General features: G+C 44.1%; 1 protein-coding gene across 1 annotated transcript; it reads left to right on the top strand.

Moving 5' to 3' along the window:
- Window positions 1–6,695: 6,695 nt before the first annotated feature.
- Window positions 6,696–21,245, top strand: PABPC1 (poly(A) binding protein cytoplasmic 1). The gene is made up of 15 exons (XM_048940081.1): window positions 6,696–7,404; window positions 11,755–11,948; window positions 12,056–12,171; window positions 13,372–13,511; window positions 14,741–14,835; window positions 15,792–15,929; window positions 16,011–16,106; window positions 16,517–16,789; window positions 16,977–17,070; window positions 17,256–17,366; window positions 18,153–18,307; window positions 18,747–18,831; window positions 19,017–19,147; window positions 19,430–19,525; window positions 20,801–21,245. Exons 1-14 carry the CDS (start codon window positions 7,212–7,214, stop codon window positions 19,520–19,522), a joined length of 1,914 nt encoding a protein of 637 aa, XP_048796038.1. The 5' UTR covers window positions 6,696–7,211; the 3' UTR covers window positions 19,523–19,525; window positions 20,801–21,245.
- Window positions 21,246–21,623: the final 378 nt, after the last annotated feature.

Raw genomic sequence — 21,623 nt, forward strand, 5'->3', positions numbered from 1 at the left:
AGAAGGAAGCTGACCTAGAAAGAGGCATGGAGCAGCTATGGGAGTCTCTGCCAGGCAAAGCTGATGCCCTTAAAAGACACAAAAATGTTTTATCCAGTGCTGACAACGAAGTGGCAGTGGCGGCTGGATTTAGGTTTTCAGGAAGGCCACAGACCCCCCATGAACTTCCCGCAGCAGCTGGGCCTTGTTTTGTCAGCATATGATAGATGCCAACTCCTGCTTCAGGTATCTCTCAGGGCTCTCATGAAGTGCCTCATGCTCCAGAGGAGGGTCTGCTCTCCCCTTTTGACATCTTCTTTTCATCAGACCTCTTCTCAGGCCCAGGTCCCAACCTCTCCAGACACGTCATCGCTCTTCAGCCCTCTCACCAATACTCTGCCCTTTTTTCTCTCCTTTTCCTTTTGGGTAAAACAGAGCCGCAGAACAACTAGTAATTATTCCTCCAGAACTGTGCTCCCAAGAGCTTCACAGAAGGCCATAAGGCCAATTAACATGTTATCAAGGCTGCAGCACACTCCCTTTGTACCCGGGCCTCACACCCTGCTGCTTATCTGTGGCTCTGTGAGCAGACCTAGGCCACTGAGACACCCAAACTAACTCACTGCAAATACAAACAAACAAAACCCTTCAGAGGAATTTAGTTGGGATTGTGTGGTCTGAAGAAGGGGGAAAAGCAGAAAGGAAAGGAGAAGGAGATGGGAACAGCCCTTCCCTTGGTGGCAGCAAGCCACTGCGTACATTCAGGTGCTGGTGAAACAACCAGTGTTCACTCAGTGCCTTCTAAAGGATGGCTGCACAGGCCTACTCCAAAAAGGCTGGGTTTGGCCACACTGTGTTCCCAGCTCTAATCCAAAATGCACTGAATGACACCACAAAATACACCTGAAGTTACAAAACACAAAGGCAGAAGCCTACTTCCCACCTCTGACAGGTCAGAGCTGTACTATAAAGCAGTTATTAATTGCAGTGTGATCCCTTCAAACTGAGAGAAAAACTCCGCTGTGGTGGGGAGAAGGGGTCAGCTTTGCCCAGAAATTCATGTCATGCTATGGGCAAGCTGGCTGGCTCCTTTCTCAAATGAGGGATTAATGATAAAATAAATTGATCTTTAGTGTCCACAAACTGGGTTAAAAGCAGTGTGTGATGTGAAGCATGAATTGATGTAAACTCCTCATGGTGGATTAGATTTGTCCAAACAATTGTGATGGGTTGACCTCAAAGCAGGTTTTATGCAGGTTCTGTCTAGGCCAGGGCTTCAAGGTGCCTAGTCCAACTACCTGGGAGCTTTTGTAATCTGTTCCTTCTTGCTCTCCACCTGCCTCTTTACTCTGATGTCATCAGCTTTCCTCAAACAGAGCCCTTTGATCCTCTACTTGAACCTTCTCTCCAGGTACTTGCTATAGCAGGTCTTCTCCTTCCTCAGAGCTCAGGTCTCACACCTGAATCTTACAGCAGAGATTTGCCTGGACTCTTCTGCAACTGATATAATGATTTGAAAAAGTAGGCAAAGCACAGGAGGTGCCCTAGCAGCAGGACAAAGGAGCTCAGCAAGCAAATGGCCATGAACAGAGATGGTCCAGAGTGGCCATCTTGTCACTACTCCATCTTGTTCATCTCCCTACCTTGGCTTCACACAGATCCGGAATCCGGGTACCATCTCATTTTGCCACTTCATACATCACTTCCAGTCCTCATGCTTCTCTTTGTCTCCCTGTGTGAACTGAGACAGTTAGCTGTGGGCTGTTGGGGCTTGCAGGGCTCTGCTAGAGGAGCTGCAGGCTGACATTTCAGTACCAGCTGCAGGCTGGGCTACTGATTCCAAAGTTGCAGGACTACAACAAACGGCTGAAGGGCTTGGAGTGAGACCTGTGATAAATGTTTACAGGTAAGCAATGCCCAAGGAATAAGAAACACAGATCTATGCCCTGCATACGGACAATCTCACATCACTGTAGACCTTTACTTGGCCAGCTGCAGAAAAAATCCATTTTTTCTCTTAGGTACCACATCTTCATGCCACTACCATCAGCCTTCTGCAAAGGGAATACACATGCAAAATCCCTGCAAGCAAAGAAAGTCCAGCACACCATCATGCCCATGTTGAGCACACGACCAAGCTGTTGTGACTTGCCCTGGAAAAGGGAGCAGCAGACTCCAGCACACATGCTGGCACAAAGTTATAACACATACATGCTCATTCAGCAATGCCCATCTGAAACACATTATCTGATCATGCCAGAACTCATTCTGGCCTGACCCACTTACTGAGCCAGCTCCACAGAACCAGGATAAATGACCCCAGCACAGGCCCTGCAGAGAGACATGACTTTGTTAGGAAAAAAGTAGTTGAAAGGAGAAAAAAAAAAAAAAAAAAAAAAAAAAGAAAATGTCCTGCACTTCCACTGGGAATAAAATGAGAAGAAACTGCAAGAACAGGAACTTAGGTCAGACATTAGGAAAAACATTTCCAAGCTAAGAAGAGTGTAATGCTGGAACAGCGATCCTTGGAGATTACTGAACTGCCATCCTTTGAGGATATCTATGAAAATGCCTGAAAAATCTTGGTCAGGGGTGACATAGTATCCTCACTGGGCAGATAATGGACTAGGACACTTACCAGGCTTCCTTCCTGCCCGGCTTTTTTTTTTCTCCTTCATTCTGTATCTTTAAGAATCTGTCAGAAAGTAGATGTTTGCATAGAAGTATGGTAATGTTGCTGTTTCCAGAAGTGCACAGCAATTACCAGTCACTGTGAGGCACTTTGAGGGTACTCAGAACAGCAGCATAATGCTCAAATATATTTGCTTCAAGTACTTTGGCTCTTTAGGGAGAAATGCTGTAACTGCTGATGAAGGGAGCATGCCCCTCAGTTAAGCAGTCCTGATCCAGAGCAGCTGAGCCTCCAGACAGGGCCTTCCCAGCACAGCTCTGCACCCAGACTCTGCTCCAGCACCTCCTCCTCTGTCCATCTGTCCTTCCGACGATGACAGTGCATGCCAAGGCTCTCTTCAAGTGAGGTGTGGGAGGCAGAGCACACTCCTGAGACATGAGGGGAAAACTGCTGCACTATTTCTGACCGTACTCAGCACCTTCCCATTCCCTCAGCTGCACTTTGCACTGGAGAAACAACTGCCACTACACAAACCTGCTGCTTTGTTTGCTTCAGGCACATTACACCATTATTAACCACCTCCCTTATGTCAAGGCTGCCTGAGAATGATGATGCTACCTTTGTTCTCTTTTCTCTGCAAAAATGACTTCTCCTTCACTGTTTCAGTAAAGGAAATGGTTCTTTATGTGAGAGAAGATTGCTTATTAAACTGTTACTAAAATAAAACTGCAAATGTGCTCTTGCCCATCCCCAAGAAGATCCAAAAGACACAGCTATGAAGTTTAGATCTAGCTTTCCATTTTACTTTTTTTTTTTTTTTTTTTTTTTTTAATTAAACAAAATACTCAGAATTTGGGACCCTGCTTAGAAGTTTATCTCAGTACTGGAAGCATATCTGGACGAAGTTAGCTACCAAAAGCAAACAGCATTATCAAGCAGGCCCTCAGTTTAAAGAAAGCAGCGCTCCCCTTCTAAAGGTACGCGTTCTTCCTTATCTCTTTGACACAGAGCATCAAGGTTTTAGCTTTCACAACGCAATGTTAGCACGCAGCGTTACAATGCAGCTAAACTGAGAAGGAAAATGCTGAGATGAGAAAGAGATCACGCAGTTCCTCAACCCAGCAACACAGCATGCAGATTCTGAACAATGAAACTTTTTTCCAAATCAAATAGCAACTGTGCCAATTTTAAGAGGTATTGCTCTTCAGTATTAGCACTTCTCAGGTACAACTTAAAAATGCTTCCTTTAGCTAACTACAAAGCTGGATTTGCATCACTTCCAACCAGCTCAGTGCAATCCACCATACATCAAAAAGCCCTAATTTCTAGGCAATGAAGAAGAAATTCATCAAGGTCTGAACACATCTCAATAATTCCACATTTCCATGATAAACCAGAATAAATACAATCACATTCACAAGTAGTAATACTGTTGGCAGAGAAGTACGATTCTTGTATCTGTGTAGAGCTCTGAGTTACAAGGGATCTTTACCCAACGTCTGTAGAACACTTTAGAAAACAGGTATCCTGCTAGTTGTAATTATTAATCAATTGCTCTTAGTGAAAAATAATGAAGTTTGATCATTTTTCTATTTTCTACAAACCTTTAGCTGAAAGGAGACAATGTACCCAAAGTAGGAAAGTCCTACTATCTGGATTGTGAAATACTTCAAAGATTTGTAATAAAGAAATTATTACCCCTCATTCAATTCCTGTTTGGGCTTGGATCCTCTGAAAGCTATCAAGCACTGAATTACATCTTGTAGCCACATCCCAAGCCTGTGGTTTCAAAAAAGTCGTTTCTATAAAGAGGACCAACTCTAGGCTCAGTTGTGCATGTGTAACACCTGCAATGGAAGCCCAGCTGATGAGACAAATGTGCTACAGGAGCTTCCACCCGAGAACATGTAGAACTGCAGAGTAGCAGAACAAAAATGGATCTTGGAGAGTCCAAGAAGGGCAGAGCAGGCAGCACCACCCAGGGCCTTCCTGCCAGGTTACGTTCCTCAGCCTGGCTCTCAGTTGGGGCTCTAAACTGCAGCTCTGGGGGAGCAGCGGCAGGACACAGTGTGTAATCTTCCAAGTCCTCTACAAGACTGACTCCTAAATGACCAGCACAATTTGCCAGCAACAGAATCTAGACCTCAGTTCAAACTTAGTGTCCCAGCCACAAAAGCATCCTTTCTTCTTGCTTTAAAACACCTAGGCCACATCTTGAAAAGTAAGGTAAATGTTTTTGTTACAGGAGGACAGGACAATTGTTCTGGGCACCGCCCAACTTACCTACTTCCTATCATGAAGCTTTTTTCTCTTATAAAGGAAAACTCACATTTCCAGTTTAACAATTTATGTCATCATAGGGCAGTAGGGTGTGAAGACAGCAATACTTTTATTAATGGTTACGTCCCTGTTTCAAGTCAAAACTGCATGAACGTAACCCACAAAGACAAGAAGCATATTATTTTGGTGAAAGAAGTAGTAGAAGAACTATTTAACTAGAAAGCTCCAGTGCTTTTGAACTATAATTTGAACTTTGCCAGATATCCATCTGAGGTTAAGATGGGTATCTTAACTTCCCTAATAGCATTCAGTGTCAAAAAACTCCAATGTCTGCTGCCATCCAGGAGAGCTGAGGACAGATGTGTAGGCAGGAAGAAACATGAAAGAATAAACCCCAAGTATCAGTGAGAGAGAAATCATGGGGAAATTAGACATGGTGAAAAAGAAGCAGCAGGAATGGAACAGTACACAGCACATCCTAGGGAGGGCATTACAAACCAGAACATAAACTGATGAATGCGTTTTTTTACTGGAAAAATCGGAGTTTAAATTCTAACGCATCCAACCATGCTGAAAGGTGCTGCTGACACCGTCTGCCTTACTGACAGAATCAACCACTGCTATGGCAGGGCCAGCAGCCAAGGGCGAGTTCACATCAGACACCTCGATGCAGAGCCTCACCTTAACAGCACCGACAGCTCTGTGGGCAGGAGGTGAGCAAAGGCTGCTGCTGGGAGGCACGAGTGATGCAGGCCCAGCCGTGGGCTGGGGCCACAAGGAGCAGAGCCACAGTGCTGGTGCAAGAGGAACCTGCAGCCTGAGACGGTGATAATGCTGGTGGCAGAATGAGACAAGAGGCAGTGCTTCCTCCTTCTGCTGAACTTTTATTCAACAACTATATTACAGATTAAAAAACCGCACTACCCAAGGCTCTCACAAATGCAGGACGGCCGCTGGCCTTGTATGTGCACTCGTGATTTTAGCACAACGAGGCAGAGCTGACTGCATTCTTTTCTAAGAACCAGCACTCCTGAGTTAGCAGCGCAAAAACGCACAGAAAGCATTGCCATTTTCACGACAAGCCTTTCAGGTGCAAAGAACGGACAAAAACCACACAGGACGTTCTCGTACCCCCAGCACAGCTGCTTTAACCTGAGGACCGCCAAAGCCCCGAAGCTCAGTGCAATGACCGCCGAGGAGCCAGGCGCGACCCGCAACCTCCGCTGCGGCGGCCCCGAGGCCGTTACAAACCCCGCCCGCTGCCACACGACGTCAGAGCCCCCTACACCGCACCCCGCCCTCCTCCCCCGGTGGCGGAAGGAGCCGCTGCCGCGCATGCGCCGGGCCGTCCCTTTCCGGCCGGCACGCGACCTTCTTTGCCCTCCCGCGCGCGCGCGCCCTCCCTCGCCTTCTCCCCGCGCGGACGGCCCCAGGCACGCGCGGGGCGGGGCGCGACGCGGCGCACGCGCCTCGCCGCTAAACCCCTCCTGCTCGACCCTCGCGCGTGCGCGTGGCGCTCGGCCGGCTCCCACCGCCCCACCCCCGCTGCGCACATGTGCTCCGCCGTCGGCGCGTGCGCTCTGCCGCCGAGCCCCCACCGCCCCCGGTGACGTCGCGAGGCGCAGGCGCCTTCCCTCTCGGCCTCTTCCCCCGCGGCCGCTGCGCGTGCGCGTGGGCCGGCGCCCCCCGCGGCCGCCCGCCTCCCCCCGCGGCGGCGCATGCGTCGTGCGCGCCGTCGGTGCGTGGCGTGCGGAGCGGTGGGGGCGGGTGGGGGCGGGGCGGGTATATATAGTGCGCGGCCGGGGCGGCGGCCTCCCCCTTGTCCCCCGGCCGCCGTCGGAGCTGTGTGCGCAGTGCGTGTGCTCCGGACACCCGGACACGCCGGCCCGGCCCCGCCGCACCATTTATTACTAAAAATACTAAAAAAGCCAAAAAAAATCAAAAAATCTTAAAAAAACCTTTTTAAAAAAAAATAAGCCTCCCTTCCTTCCACCTCCCGACGACCTCCTGCAACCGGCCGGTTTGATATAAAAGAACCCGGTGAAGCGAAGTCCCGGACCCGGCGCAGCCGAGAGGAGACACCGAGCAGCCCGCCCGACCCCGCCGCACCGCATCGCACCGCCAGGCCCGGCTCGGAGCGCCCGCCCCGCCGCTCCGCCGCCGCCCGCAGCCGTTAAGTTTCGAATCCGCCTCCGGAGATCCCCCGGCGCCGCCGTCGCCTCCCGCCGGCCGCTGCCCCGACGGAGCGCCCATCCGCCGCGGCCCCCTCGCCTCGCCAGCGCCTCCCCCTTGCCCTCCCGCGTCGGGAGACGGCGGCAGGATGAACCCCAGCGCCCCGAGCTACCCCATGGCCTCCCTCTACGTGGGGGACCTGCACCCCGACGTGACCGAGGCCATGCTCTACGAGAAGTTCAGCCCCGCCGGGCCCATCCTCTCCATCCGCGTCTGCAGGGACATGATCACCCGGCGCTCCCTCGGCTACGCCTACGTCAACTTCCAGCAGCCCGCCGACGGTGAGCGAGCGCCCGGCCCGGCCGCGGAGCCATGTTACCCCGCCCCCCCCTTCCCTCCCCCCTCTCGCCCGGCCCGGCCGCCGCGTCCATTTTCCCCGGGCGCGGGGTGGGGCTCCGCCGGGCGGGGAGCGAGGCCGGGAAGTTGGTGCCGCCGCGCGGCCTGGGGCCGTCCGCGCCTCGTGGCGGGCGGGGGGGCGGCGCTGCCGGGAAGCGAAAGGGGAACGCGCGGGGCCCGGCGCGGCGGCCTCGGGGAGCGGCGGGGCCTCGGGTGGCGGGGGGCGGGGAGCGCCGGCCGCCCGTAACGGCCGTGGCTGCGGCACGAACGGGGCTGGGGCGGGGGAGGCGGCGGGAAGCGGGCGGCCCATCGGGTGCCGCGCGGCCCGGCCCCGGCGCAGGCCGGAGCGATGCGTCGGCGCTGTGGCGGCCCGTCACGTGTGGGAGCGGGGAGCTGCTCGGCCTCCCGGCCCTGCCGCATCCCGGCCCGCCCCGCCGCACGCTGACAACTGCTTGGCGCCTTGCTTCCTCTCCTGAACTAGCTCGTCGTGCGGTGCTCCCGTTTCTCTGAAGTTATATCAGTAAGGAAAGTTCCCGTTTCGCTCTGGACGCATCTCTGCCAAGTTCAGCGTGCCAGGGCGTTCCTATAAAGGGCCACATCTGATCCATGTAAAGTTCTATGGAATCCAATTACGAGAGAGAATTTGGCCAGCTAGAGCACTCTCGCTTTCAAATACTGTCAACTAAGCAGCTTTCCATTATTTGTGATTTTATTTTCAAGCATAAGAGAGTGAGAGGTCTGAGTTACAAACTTTTCAGGCACTTGAATTGTCTGCCCGTCGGAATTGGCTTCAGCACGCAGCTGCCATCAGGGATGGGACTTCTGATGCCCTGATGATATTGGGGTGGGAGGAGTGGAGTAAAAGTTACCCCCTTCCATGAAAGGTTTCAGTTGTTCTCAGCTCTCTGACTTCATAGAGCTTTTCATCTGCCCAGACAGTGCTCAGAATCATGGAATCTGAATGCTTGCCCTGCTGCACGTTGCTTTTAGTCATTAAAAAGTTACGATGCAGGTCACTCAAAAAGAAAATGGGGGGTCAGCACAGTTCAGCACTGTGGTATGATAATGTCAGGGCAGAAGCTGAGGGTGTTCCACATGCTTTTCCTCCTCAGTAATGACAGAGCTCTGTAAAACAGGCCTCACCTTTGTGGTTAGCTGAACAGCCCCAAGCTTTGTGACTTATTTTATCATTTGTTGCATGTGGGAGTCAATGGAGCTTTTCACCTGAGCAGTGCTTGCAGACAGAATATGAGAGCAGACCTCTTATGAAAAGGCTGTTACTTCACATTTTTAGGTAATTTTCTAGCTTTGTGGTGGAGGTGTCCAAATCTTGCCCTCCGTGCACCCCAACTACCTGGAGGCTCTTACTTAAGGTGCACTGCAGTGATAGCATGATTATAGTTTTGCAGTGAGTTTAGAATTTGATGTTCTTGACAAATACCTAGAAAATGTCTGCTGGGCACACAACCCACTTTCTGAAGCCTTGAAATAGCAACTCTGAGGAGAAAAGGTTACTCCTGTCATCATACTGTTTTCCTTTTAATTCCATGCTTGCTGCCTTCTCCTGGTTTAGCCTAATTTTTAGCTACACTCCAGACTGTGCTCATTAAGCAGCTGGTAACTACTAGCTGGGGCTTAGGAAGGTATTGGAAGGCGCATTTGAGTTAGCAGCTGTCTGAACTAGGGATCTCACAGCTCTTCCCCAAGCTCCTTAGGCTGATGACACACTTGTGAGGTATGCACGCATTTCACAGTTGTGACTTCTCTGAATTTGAGTCATTGTCCAGAGTAAAGCCCAGGAAACGTCATTTCATCACTGAACTATACCTATTTCTGAGCACTTTACCTTCAGTTTGTCAGTGGCTGCATTTCCAGAGCTTTATTATATTATTTTATAGCTATACCTGAGTAGATACAGTGCAGCTCAGTGCTGAGCATGTTTTCTGTGTGTTCGTGAAGTTACTCTGAAGTTGACCAGCCAGTTGCTGTGACTGAAGTGAGCCCTGACTCATTGCGTAAAGCTGGGCAGCATCAGCAGAAGCATAGCGTAGGTAGGTGTGTCTCATGTCACCAGTGAACTGCTGAATGGGATTGTCCCCTGCAAACCAGAACAGACTTCTGTAGCAGCCAGCTGAAATGCAAAGAAGCAAGCCAATTGTACTGCTTACAGATTTTGATGAGAGTACTTTATACCTAGTAAATTGTGCAAAATACTCAAGTGATGTTTTAAAGTATATGTTGGTGTGGCAGTGTGGTGCTGGTTAAGCAGAAGTCTTGAGGTTCCTTGGCCATGTGCTCCAGAGAAAAGGAGGAGTGGAGTTGCCATGCTGTCCTTGTTCTGGATAACTTGTATCAGGCTAAGATACAGCTGGCTGTTAGCGCAGAGCAGGCTGTTACAGGCGGGGAAGGACTCCCTTGCTTGGAATCAGATGTCTGGGTCTTTGGGAAATGTGTCTGGGAACGCACATTCTTGAGAAGTGTCAGGATTATTCTAGAAGCAATTAGCACAAATTGGAAAAGCCTATTTTCTAGTAAAAGCAAGTCCTGTTGCTACTTCTGGAAATAATGAGCTGTTTATTACTGGCACTTTTGCTGGTGTCGGCAGTAATAGTTCTAATGACTTCCAGGGCAAGGCCGGTGTTAGATGGTTCTTCTGCAGCATGTCCTGATGTCCACAGTTGATTTTGTTTATCGGGTTTTTTAGTAATTTAAAGTGCTCTGGTGCATTCCATTTCCCAAAATCAGTGACTTAGGCTGGCTTTTCCCTCCTGCTTTACTTGTAGTAAAGTTTGTGATATCTTCATTGGTGTATAAAGATTGATGATGCTTACATTTCTGTCATTTTGGCTCTAAATCAGTTATCTTGCTACAGTCATGTGAATATGGTAACAGTATCAATTGGCGTTTTTAACAATAAAACAGCTATTTACCTGGTTATCCTTCACAGATGTCTTTCAGGAAATATAATCTTAAAATTCACTTGTAATCTGAAACATGGCAAGGAAGGCGATAACGCAGTGTACCAGCTAACCAGAGGCTGATTGCATGTTTTCTTGGCCATGGTGTTCGGTAACAAAGCCAGATACGTGAGCAGCACTTCATGGAAAAGAGAGATTGACAGTGTGGCTGGCCTTTGGTGCTTCTAAGAAAAGCAAATAACTGACATGGTTACAGTCTTTCTTTAAATTAATACAAAATTATTTCAGTCTCGTTAACATCTCAGTGCTCTCCTGTACGCAGATGGCAGTGAAATGAGTTGGTGCAGATGGATATGACTTCAGGTGTATATCAGAACTTTTTCCCATGTTCTTCCAGACAAGAACAAAAATTAAAAAGAGCTTGCGTAGGAGATGAGCTCTGCCGTAAATTAGAGCTGTTTCTTTCTTGCATAAATACCTTGTTGACTTAAATGATCACAGACGTGTGTCGTTGCTTTGAAAGGACGTAAGAAAACTGAGGATGTCTTGACAAGTTCCCTGCCTAAGTATACTGAGGCCTTAAATTCAGACTTTGAAAAGTTAGTTAAGGAGTTCCACTGGAAAAGCTGCTCCATTGGAGTAACAAAAGCTGGTTCATGCTACTGCATTGTGCTGTTTCAATGCTTGCTCCTTCTTTGACCTTGTGTGTATTTAATTGTGAGCTTTTAATGTATGTTTTTTGAGACTTTTCTAAGTTGAATACTAGTTTTACATCTCTCTGAACTGTCCCTGGCCTGGAAGTCCATCACAGATATTTTTGTTACTGAAGTGCTGTGTGAAACAGTTGCTTGAACTGCACCTGGCAGTGCAATTCTGTCAGTTTATGGGGATGTTGGTGACTTAGGCATTGCTGTGTTAATGCTGGCAAAAGGCCCGGTGTAGGCATATGTTGTACCCCCAGAAACGTTTTTATTGGTATGATATACACGTGGTCTAGGGATGGTCAGCTGAATTTCACAGATGTTCAAACCTTTCCTCCTTTGGAAATGGGTCAGAATTGCCATTTGATTCATTTTCCTCCATGAAAGTCCCTCCTTTGCATAGCGGGGTACAGTCACTACTGCTACTGGGATTTCTTCTGTTTACCCAGCTGACCTGCGTGCCTTCCTTTTTCTTCTGTGCAGCCTTAGCAGAGGAGATACTTGCCAATTTTTACTTGCCTAAAAGAGAGGATTTTGTTTGCATTGAAAGTTTGGGTTTGCATCTTGATGGCTGTGGTCCAGCTGAAATTTTCTGAAGGATTGTATTTAAAATGCTTTTTTTGTGCTTATTTCAGTAACTTTAGTATTTCCCACTAATTCCATGGTTCTTTTCCAGCTGAACGAGCTTTGGATACTATGAATTTTGATGTCATTAAAGGCAAACCGGTGCGCATTATGTGGTCCCAGCGTGATCCATCTCTACGCAAAAGTGGCGTTGGAAACATCTTCATCAAAAACTTGGACAAATCAATTGATAACAAAGCTTTGTATGACACTTTTTCTGCTTTTGGAAACATCCTTTCTTGTAAGGTTAGTGACAAGTTATGGGTGCATTTAACGATTTGACATTAAAAAAAAGAATTCAAATTATGCGGGAAGCATTCCATGGTTATTACAACAAAGTTTTTCTTTAATAGGTGGTATGTGATGAAAATGGATCCAAGGGTTATGGATTTGTACATTTTGAGACACAAGAAGCTGCAGAAAGAGCTATTGAGAAAATGAATGGTATGCTGCTTAATGACCGCAAAGTGTAAGTACATAAGTACGTTGTTGGGGATCAACAGGCTGAATTCAAGTTACAGTAGACACATATCTCAAAGCTTACTTAGAAAAGGCAAGTTGTTCTAAACACTTCTGTTCTAAAGAGGATTTAGAATTTGAGCACTGGGAATAGTAGGAGCTGTGTTACCTACTTTAAGGCAGAATAAGTTCAGAAAACTCTTCCTAGAGAAGAAAAAAAGTTCTATCAGTTCTCTTATGAGCCGATGCTCTGATGAAGATTTGGGAAACTTTTTTTATGATGCTACTGATCCCAGATGAAGTGTAGCCCATGGGGTATTCTGAACAAGCTATTCAATCTTGAACAGTAGTCTGATTATACAAAATGTTTTTATGAGTGTGTGTTAATAGATACCCTAAGGAACAGGAGTAGGAAACAAAACTTAAGGAAGCAATGTTTTGAAAACCATAGCTACTCTTATGCTGTAGTGAAAAAACAGATTATTAGGTTATTGATCAGTGATAACTAGGTCGGACTAGCGGATGGCTGCCTCGCAGCTGAGTGATCATTATGGCATTTGGAATAATAATCAGAAATCAGCATTAGCCTTGTAATTTCTGTGTTAGAGGAGTTCTTTGTAGTGTGGAGTGTTACGTTTTTGACCTTTAGTGTTCTCAGCCAATTCACAATGGTATTTGACTGCAGAGCAAGTTGCACTATTTATTTCTCCATGCCCTGTGAGTGAAGGAAAAAAAAAAAAAAAAAAAAAAAAACCAACAAAACTTTGCTTTGACAGAGGTTAGAAAGGTACATAAGGGTGTGAGGGAAGCTAGTTTGTATCCCCTGCTTAAAAGCTAGGTTGGCAAACAGTGACTGGTTTTAAGGCTGCCACGTTTTCCGTGTGGCAGAGAGATTATGCTGGTATCTAGAATTTCAGTTTACCTAGCACTCTCTCCCATTGTCCACATCTCCTGATGTCAAAGGCTGTACAAGAGCAAGCAGTGTTGCCAATAACTTGAAAGCATTTTTGTTCTAATTGCGATAAGATTGCACCGATATGAAAAAGATAGGGAAATTGGTTTTGATAGCTTTATCTTGAATATTTTATCTCAAGAATTTCATGCCTATAATGAATAATGAGAATGAGTGAGAATAAAATATGATGCAAGAGGATTAAAGTAATTTTTTAAATCTTTCTCTAATACACCTTTTCTGTTCTCCTGGAATCAGATTTGTTGGAAGGTTTAAATCCCGCAAGGAACGTGAGGCAGAGCTTGGAGCCAGAGCAAAGGAATTCACCAATGTTTACATCAAGAATTTTGGAGAAGACATGGATGATGAGAGACTTAAGGAACTCTTTGGCAAGTTTGGTAATGTCTTATGCTTTGAGTTTATATAAACACCGCTGAACTTCTACTTAGTTTGTGTCTGTACAGTGCTTTGTAATAGGAACAATCAGATGGCTCTCTGCAGCTTTATTTAATAAGTTAGTCCTTATTACAGTTTGAATTTGAGCTAGTAATTAATACTCACTACAGAATTTTAAATAACTGGAATAGAATACAGTCCTCCTATCAGAGCTTTCTGATGATCTGAAAATATTGTGTAGTCTCTTTAATGGATTTTGCAAATCTTGAAGTTGTGAATAGAAATGTTTTCTGTTGTACGCATTGATGCTATGAGTTCACTACAGGATACATGACAAATGAGTTTCCTGTTGCTTTTTCACAGATTTGCAGACTAACCTTTATTCAGAGTATCTGTGCTTTCCTTATTTAGTTGCACTGTGGTGACTTAAGAAATTGCAAGTAACTTCACCGTGAGCAAGCCGTTCAGTTCTGTCTTGACCCTTGGTTATGTGCAGGGCAGAATTATTGTGGGAGTACATCTAGTAATGTATCTGAGGTGTTATTGTTGAATCAGGAAGTGGCAAACTTCCTTTATCCAGTCACAGATCCTTATACTGGTCTATAGGCCACATCTATTGTATCGTTTTTTTCCTCTGTCTTGCTGGATTCCAGTGGATGTCATGTAAACCAAGGCAGAGCCTTGTATATGAGATCCTGTAGCAGCCTTAAGTCGCATTCACAGGAAATTACTTTTTACTACTGACATATCTGTGGATGAAATGGTAGCAAATTTAGCTAATAGCTCTTGCAACTGAATTTGGATGGCAGTTTTACAAAGGTTCAGAACTGCTGAGCTGAGGTCCTTTTGCCAAAGCACGTAGAGCTAATAGAAGAGTCTCCTTTTCCAGCCTTTCGTACCTTTTTCAGAGTGTGGAAGCACTAGCACTTCAAATGTTATTTTTTTCCATTAAAAATTACTGGATTCACTTTGAAGTTAAATTCCTATCCCATTATGATTGAAAATGCAGTACAAAAGATACTCAGCGTGGCAGGCATCAGCCATAAAGGCTACAGTTCAGCATCTGGGCAGATCAGCAGTTTTATCCTAATGGGTGGCATTTCTTAGATACTGTCGTTGATGTAGGAATCTTTTGTGGTAAAAATGAAGAAATAAAATATTGAAATTTCTAAACAGTGTTCAAGAGATGAAGAGAACATACGCAACATAAAATATTTCATTGACATTTTAGGTCCTGCCTTAAGTGTGAAAGTTATGACTGATGAGAGTGGAAAATCCAAGGGCTTTGGCTTCGTTAGTTTTGAAAGACATGAAGATGCCCAAAAAGTAAGTTTTTGTACTTCATTGTAGGAATTCTGACTGAAAACCAAATAAGAAGTTTCAGTGAGTGCATAGGAAATTTGTGAATTGATCAAGAGTTCCTATTTGCTCATGGGCACTGCAAAACCAGCTATTTGCTTCCTAAACAACTGAACATAGTTTCTATCACTTAAAATGCTGTCTTATGAGCAAAAGGACTTCATTTGTGGAGCCTATTAAGATACTCTGAGAAAGCTGGAACTGATGTAAGATGAGACATTTTGAATAATGTGAGAACCTGTTGTAGCTAGGCTTGAAGATTTCAGTGAAATTCGGATTTCTTCATTGGTGCAACACACAAGCATGGTAAATTATTACATCTCTGCAAAACACAAATGAATCATTGGATCTAATTTGGTTGCACAAAACATTTGTGCAAGTGCAAGGCAGAAAGGATTGCTTTTTCAGACTACAGTACTGCAAAGTCAGCAGGAAGGCTATTAGTTTTATGAGTACGTTTGGCACAGCTTTAAGAAAATAGTCAGCCCTGTGATGTTGCTTTTACCTTGAAGAGTAACTTTGGAACAAGGATCCTATTAATTTGTGTATGTGTCTATAGCATGCCAGTGTGCTGTATGATTTAATTCTTTGGCAGCTGGTTGCTTTCTGTCAGTTTACTATGACAGGAAGGACATAGAATCGGGAGGAAAAACTCAGCCCAGAAGAGATAAAGGCAACAAATCAAGCTTGCTTTTCAACAGACGGTTTTGTAATTCGTTTGATTTGTTCGTAGTGCAAGAATCCATGCATGAGATGGAATAAGTACTGTCTTAAAAGTACATTTTTTTCAGTCTTGCATACATTCATAAGTGAATTGCTTCTCTTACAGTAGTCAAATATGCACATATGATGTTTTAAATAACATGGAATACAAATATCTCGGTAAATACGAAGCACTGCTAACCTCTTGTTTATTACTGAAGGCTGTAGATGAGATGAATGGAAAAGAGCTCAATGGGAAACAAATCTATGTTGGACGGGCTCAGAAAAAAGTGGAAAGACAGACGGAGCTGAAGCGTAAATTTGAGCAAATGAAGCAGGACAGGATCACCAGATACCAGGTTCCCTTTTAATTCAAGAGAACTTCATTTTTGGATTTATGTAGGTCATGTGCTTTCAAAACTAACTTTTTATTTTCTTAGGGTGTAAACCTTTATGTGAAAAATCTTGATGATGGAATTGATGATGAACGTCTTCGAAAAGAATTCTCCCCATTTGGTACAATCACTAGTGCAAAGGTAAAACTTACGGATTGGACTTGTGCTTTTATTGATGAGTGGAGAGGGAGAAATGAGAAACGTGACCCAGTCACCTGTTGTTCTTACTATTATTATATAGTCATGAACACCTGTTGCCTTGATTTTTACGTATTTCAGGTTAAATACATCATGCCTTTCTTGACATAAACTGTGTACTGATGTTACTGAAGAAAAATTTTATATTTTAGTGCATTTCTGTGCTCAGTTTTACCTCACTGAGGTTTTTATCTGTATTCACTAAAGAATTAGCTTGTCGTTACATTACATTTCTTTTTAAAAATCCATTCAGTAAAACAAACCTGTGGTCTCACTTGCATAATAAGCTGAAAAAAAGAGCTTGTGTAAGTTGAATGGGGCCAGATGTAGCTTTTTTTTTGTCTTACTGACAGGTCATGATGGAAGGTGGACGCAGCAAAGGATTTGGGTTTGTCTGCTTTTCATCACCAGAAGAAGCCACCAAAGCTGTCACAGAGATGAATGGTAGAATTGTGGCTACTAAACCATTATATGTAGCTCTAGCCCAGCGTAAAGAAGAGCGCCAAGCTCATCTCACCAACCAGTATATGCAGAGAATGGCAAGTGTAAGAGCAGTCCCTAACCCAGTAATCAACCCCTACCAACCAGCACCTCCTTCAGGTTACTTCATGGCAGCTATCCCACAGGTATGTATAAAGCTGAGTAACCAAATGCTTAGTACTATATATGTAATTTGTTTAGATTTAAAAGTAAATAAAACAATTAGCATTGATTCATAATTTCAGCATTGTAATTTTGTAGCAGAAAGATGAGTCACTGCTCAGCACGCCCTCTGAAGATAACAGGGTAACATAATGTTTTTGCATCTGACAGACTCAGAACCGTGCTGCATACTATCCTACTAATCAACTTGCTCAACTTGCTAGACCTAGTCCTCGCTGGACTGCTCAGGGTGCCAGACCTCATCGTAAGTCTCTTCTTTGCTTTTCCAACCATGGTGATCAACTCAATAAGCCTTTACCTTTGAAATTTTATATGTGTTTTGTGGAACCACAGTCTGAGTCTTTGCTACATTTTATGGTATTACTTCTGAGCTCTTTCCCCCATTCACTGTCTCAGTGTGTAACACAGTACATCTTTCCTAAAACACAGCATTCCAAAACATGCCTGGTGCTATCCGCCCGGCAGCTCCCAGACCGCCATTTAGTACCATGAGACCGGCTTCTTCACAAGTACCACGAGTCATGTCAACGCAGCGTGTTGGTGAGTTTCACTTCTAATAACGTTTAAGAATAAAACCTCTTTTTAGTTTTGATGATTCAGAATCTCTCCAACATTCAAAAGTTCTTCTCTAGCTCCTACTAGATAGGTAAGCTGGTCTCTCCTTTTGGTAGTTGTGTAGAGTACTATCCCAGCAAAGACTGAAAATCAGTTTTCTGCTGTGGTCCCCATCTCTTACTTCCTTTAGCGTGCGTTTCGATGGTGCTCTATGTCAGCTTCTGCCATTTCTTACAGTTGTCACCCTGGTGTTTAGAAGAAGCTGCATGTGAAAATTCTGAGATGATACAATTTTAGCTCTTACTGTTGAGTAGCAGAACTATCATGTGTCCAGAACCTGCATGTCACTGAACGAACCAGATCTAATTGTGTTGGAGTCTTAACTCCCTGATAACATCCAAAGCAGTGGGGTTTTTTTAGCCATGTGCTTCATGAAAGTGTCTTTTTTAGGATTGCTATTGACAGCAGGCACTCAGGAAATCAAACGTCCTTTGAGGTTAGAATGAAATTAAATCAATACTTAACCAAAAGTGAATGTTTTCTTGCATGTCTTTAAATAGCACGTAGGAAAAAGCAACTCATTAGTGATTATGGCTATAAAGCGACAACCAGTGAACTTCTAGCTTTGAAGCTTCAATGTGACAATTCTGCTGAGATGAATCTATAACACAGTACCTGAATTAGGTGTTCCATTTTGATTGGTTAACTTTTGTACAGTGCATGCTAAATTAAAGATTGAATTGTTCACCGACTGAATTGTTATCTTTTCAGCTAATACATCAACACAAACAATGGGTCCACGTCCTGCAGCAGCAGCTACTGCAGCTACTCCTGCTGTACGCACAGTACCACAGTACAAATATGCTGCAGGTGTTCGCAATCCTCAGCAGCATCTTAATACACAGCCACAGGTTGCTATGCAGCAGGTATGTAATTTTAGGAACTGGTCATGCTTTTGCTGGGTTTTCTGCAGATTAAGGGTGGAGGTGTGTATGATTAAGAGTTTCCTTTGTTTATCTAGAATTCAGGCTTTGCATTATGGCACCAGTAGAGTTTGGGGTTTTAAGTATGTTTCAAGTTCACCTGGGATGGGATGCGATCCTGTGTTACTTTATATTTTCCAGTTTGATACCTTAACCTGAATTTTCCTTGTGACTGCTCCACAATGGAACGGTTGATGCTTATCTCCAGCATCGCTCAGTCTGAACCAGCTCTGTTTGATTAAATTGACTTGGATGTAATGTATTCCAGGTTTCTGACTGTGTAGGCATTGTTTATGCTGAGTTGTGTAACACAGGATATTTGAAGCTGCAACTAATTATAAGCTAGAATTTAATCTCTAAAGGGTGTAAAATTAATTTGCAGCCTGCTGTCCATGTGCAAGGTCAGGAACCCTTGACTGCTTCCATGTTGGCTTCTGCCCCTCCACAAGAACAAAAGCAGATGTTAGGTATGTACATGGTATCTTTATGACTTGTAGCAGAAGTATGCTGAGTACTCTATTACTAATCTTAAAATACAGAATAAATGGTTTTCAGGGTGGAACAAGGAGACTTGCGTTGCTGTTTTTCCTTCAATCTAGGTTGTGCTCATCATCTGAGATTTCTCACTCCTGATGACGTTTTTTCTTTCTAGGTGAACGTCTATTTCCTCTTATTCAAAGCATGCACCCTACTCTGGCGGGTAAGATCACTGGTATGTTGTTGGAGATTGACAACTCTGAACTCCTTCACATGCTTGAGTCTCCTGAGTCTCTTCGTTCGAAGGTAGGTGGACTTCTGCCTCGTCATTTTCACACTGATTTAACAGGTGCTCTTGCTGGCACAGTAGAGTGGGCAAAGTGCAACAGAGTGTGGCCCAGAATGTGAACTTCTAATATCTTCTTTTGGTGGGTAGCAGTCATTTAACTTAGCATGAACTGAGACTGTGATGTTATTCTTTCCTTCTTGATAATGCAGGAATTGTTTGTATGTATACTTCAAACCAGTTTAACTAAAACATAAATAAGCTTCCCTTTATTAATTTTTGATATTTTTTTTACTTACCAGGTTGATGAAGCTGTAGCCGTACTACAAGCCCACCAAGCTAAAGAAGCTGCTCAAAAGGCAGTTAATAACCCTACTGGGGTTCCAAGTGTTTAATAAGTAAGTTTTCCGAGTAATGAAGTATTGTAGGTTAATGAGGGCAGTAGTACCTCGTCCATGGCAGTGAGCTTCCAGGCAGTCTGTCACTTACAGCCACAGAAAGCAGCAGCAGCTATGGTTGCAGTTGTAGAATAGTTTTGTGCTCCATTCTGTTCAGTTCAGCAGCTCTTGTTTAGCAAATGCTGCTGGCACTTCATCTCGTGTATTGAGCAAGAATGGGAGCATTGTTTCTAGCAGCAAATTTAGCTGGTGCATGCCTGCAAAAATGAGCAGTTCTATCAGACACTACTATTCGTACTGTTGTTCAGGAAGAACTTGAGTAAATTGTGGGAGTAAGCTTAAAATGATGCTTAACCCTATTTTTTTATGTATGAAATAGTCTATTTACACGATAATTTATTTACATATGCCAAAATTTAAAATCACAATAATTAAAACTAAATTACAGATTTTCTCGATTTTATGTTTTAATCGGTTTAGCTTTAATGTTAGTTAAAATGTTCTCTTGGTTATCTTCTGAGAGGTTAGTATCTGAATCTTGCATGACAGGAAGAAGCAAAAGGTGCTATTCTACAGTTTCAAAAGGTAAAAAATGCTGTGGAGTTGAGGATGACATAGGAGTGTATGCCCCATCTAGTTTGGTTGGGCTTTGTGTGCATGTGAGCTTCTCATGTTTACAGCTAGTGGTAGAAGAGGACTGCTATTAAATTTGATTACTTTGCCTCCATTTTTCTTGGTGGTCTCCTTTCTACAGGCATGAGATGCCCTTCTGGAGACAGAACGAGTCATGCTTTTCCCATGTTTTTTTGGTTTTGTTTTTTGCTAGTGATACTTTCACACTGGAGATAACAAGTGCTGAATAGTTGTCTATGCTGAACTAAGAATGTTACTCCTTGTGCTCTATGATGCTTTATGGAATTTGAAAGTACTGTTACTAATTGTTAGAGCTTTTGATGTGCTGGCCTTGGAGATGACCTGCAATCAAGTTGTTACAGTAAGAATGGATTGTGCCTAGTCTAAGGCCAGGCTGTGCAGTGTGCTGTTCAGTTGTAGGCTGTTTTATCTTAACCAAGCATCACAGACTTGAGACACTCTATTTCAGTATCTCTAAAAAGTGGGACACCTACCTCTCTGCAGTGCTTGTAGAGAATATTGGTGTGACTTATAGTCTGAAAGCCCATGGTGTTTTCAGGTACGCAGTTGCAGAAAGCATGTCAGAAAGGAAGGGGCTGCTTTGATTTCAGATCCTCCTAACAGCACTGTTTTTGTTTTCAGGAAGATCCGGGAACTACAATCTAGAACTTCGCTTCACCGAAGAAAAAAAAAAAAATTTAAACATGGAAAAACTATTAAATATTGAGAAAAACATTGCAAAATATAAAATGAATAAAAAAAGGAAAGGAAACTTTGAAGTCAATGTACAGAGCAATGCCGGGGCTAGTAAAACAAATGCTAGTCCTAGATTACTTATCGATTTAAAATTAAAAAAAAATAGTAAAATAAAAAATACAAATTAATGTTTTATAAACCCGGGGGAAAAGAATTTTCAGCACAGTACAAAAATTTAAAGCATTCCTTTCTTTAATTTTGTAATTCTTTACTGTGGAAAAGCTCAGAATATCACCACTGTTTTAGTTGACAGTGGGAATTGATAGCTGAGCAAAGAAACGTAATTTGGATTATAAAATTCTTCGTTTAATAAAAATTCCTTAAACACTGATTTAATTGTCATGGTTTTTTGTACGTTGTACTTCTGATGAGACCTTTCAGAATACCAAGTTAGAATCCAGCTTTTTTGTAGCATTATCTTATAGCTACCTGTTAAGCTTAGGCATTAAACAAAAAGAATAAGACAAAAAGAATAGTTAGACCCACATCTAGGGTTTTAAAATCCCTAACAGCATGGTGTCTGGGCTCTTGTCAGCGTTTGATTAGAAACAGCCCTTTAAATACTGTACCTTTGTAGGTGTGAAATGTTGTTATAAAAGGCTTGTGATGGGATTCTGTAGCACACCACAGCCCCATGTGGCACTTGCACACTCTGCTCTTACAGTGCTTGAAGGAAGGAGCAGTCTCCATATAGGTCAGCTGCTGTTCC

The sequence above is a fragment of the Lagopus muta genome, chromosome 3, assembly GCF_023343835.1.
Source record: "Lagopus muta isolate bLagMut1 chromosome 3, bLagMut1 primary, whole genome shotgun sequence".
NCBI lineage: Eukaryota > Metazoa > Chordata > Aves > Galliformes > Phasianidae > Lagopus > Lagopus muta.

What these genes read in the sequence shown, in the direction of transcription:
- PABPC1 (XM_048940081.1), top strand. Translation starts at nt 7,212, where the DNA reads ATGAACCCCAGCGCCCCGAGCTACCCCATGGCCTCCCTCTACGTGGGG. An exon ending in GAAACATCCTTTCTTGTAAG is followed by an intron (nt 11,949 to 12,055) that starts GTTAGTGACAAG and finishes TTTCTTTAATAG; the next exon opens with GTGGTATGTGATGAAAATGG. An exon ending in CATGTCAACGCAGCGTGTTG is followed by an intron (nt 17,367 to 18,152) that starts GTGAGTTTCACT and finishes TTATCTTTTCAG; the next exon opens with CTAATACATCAACACAAACA.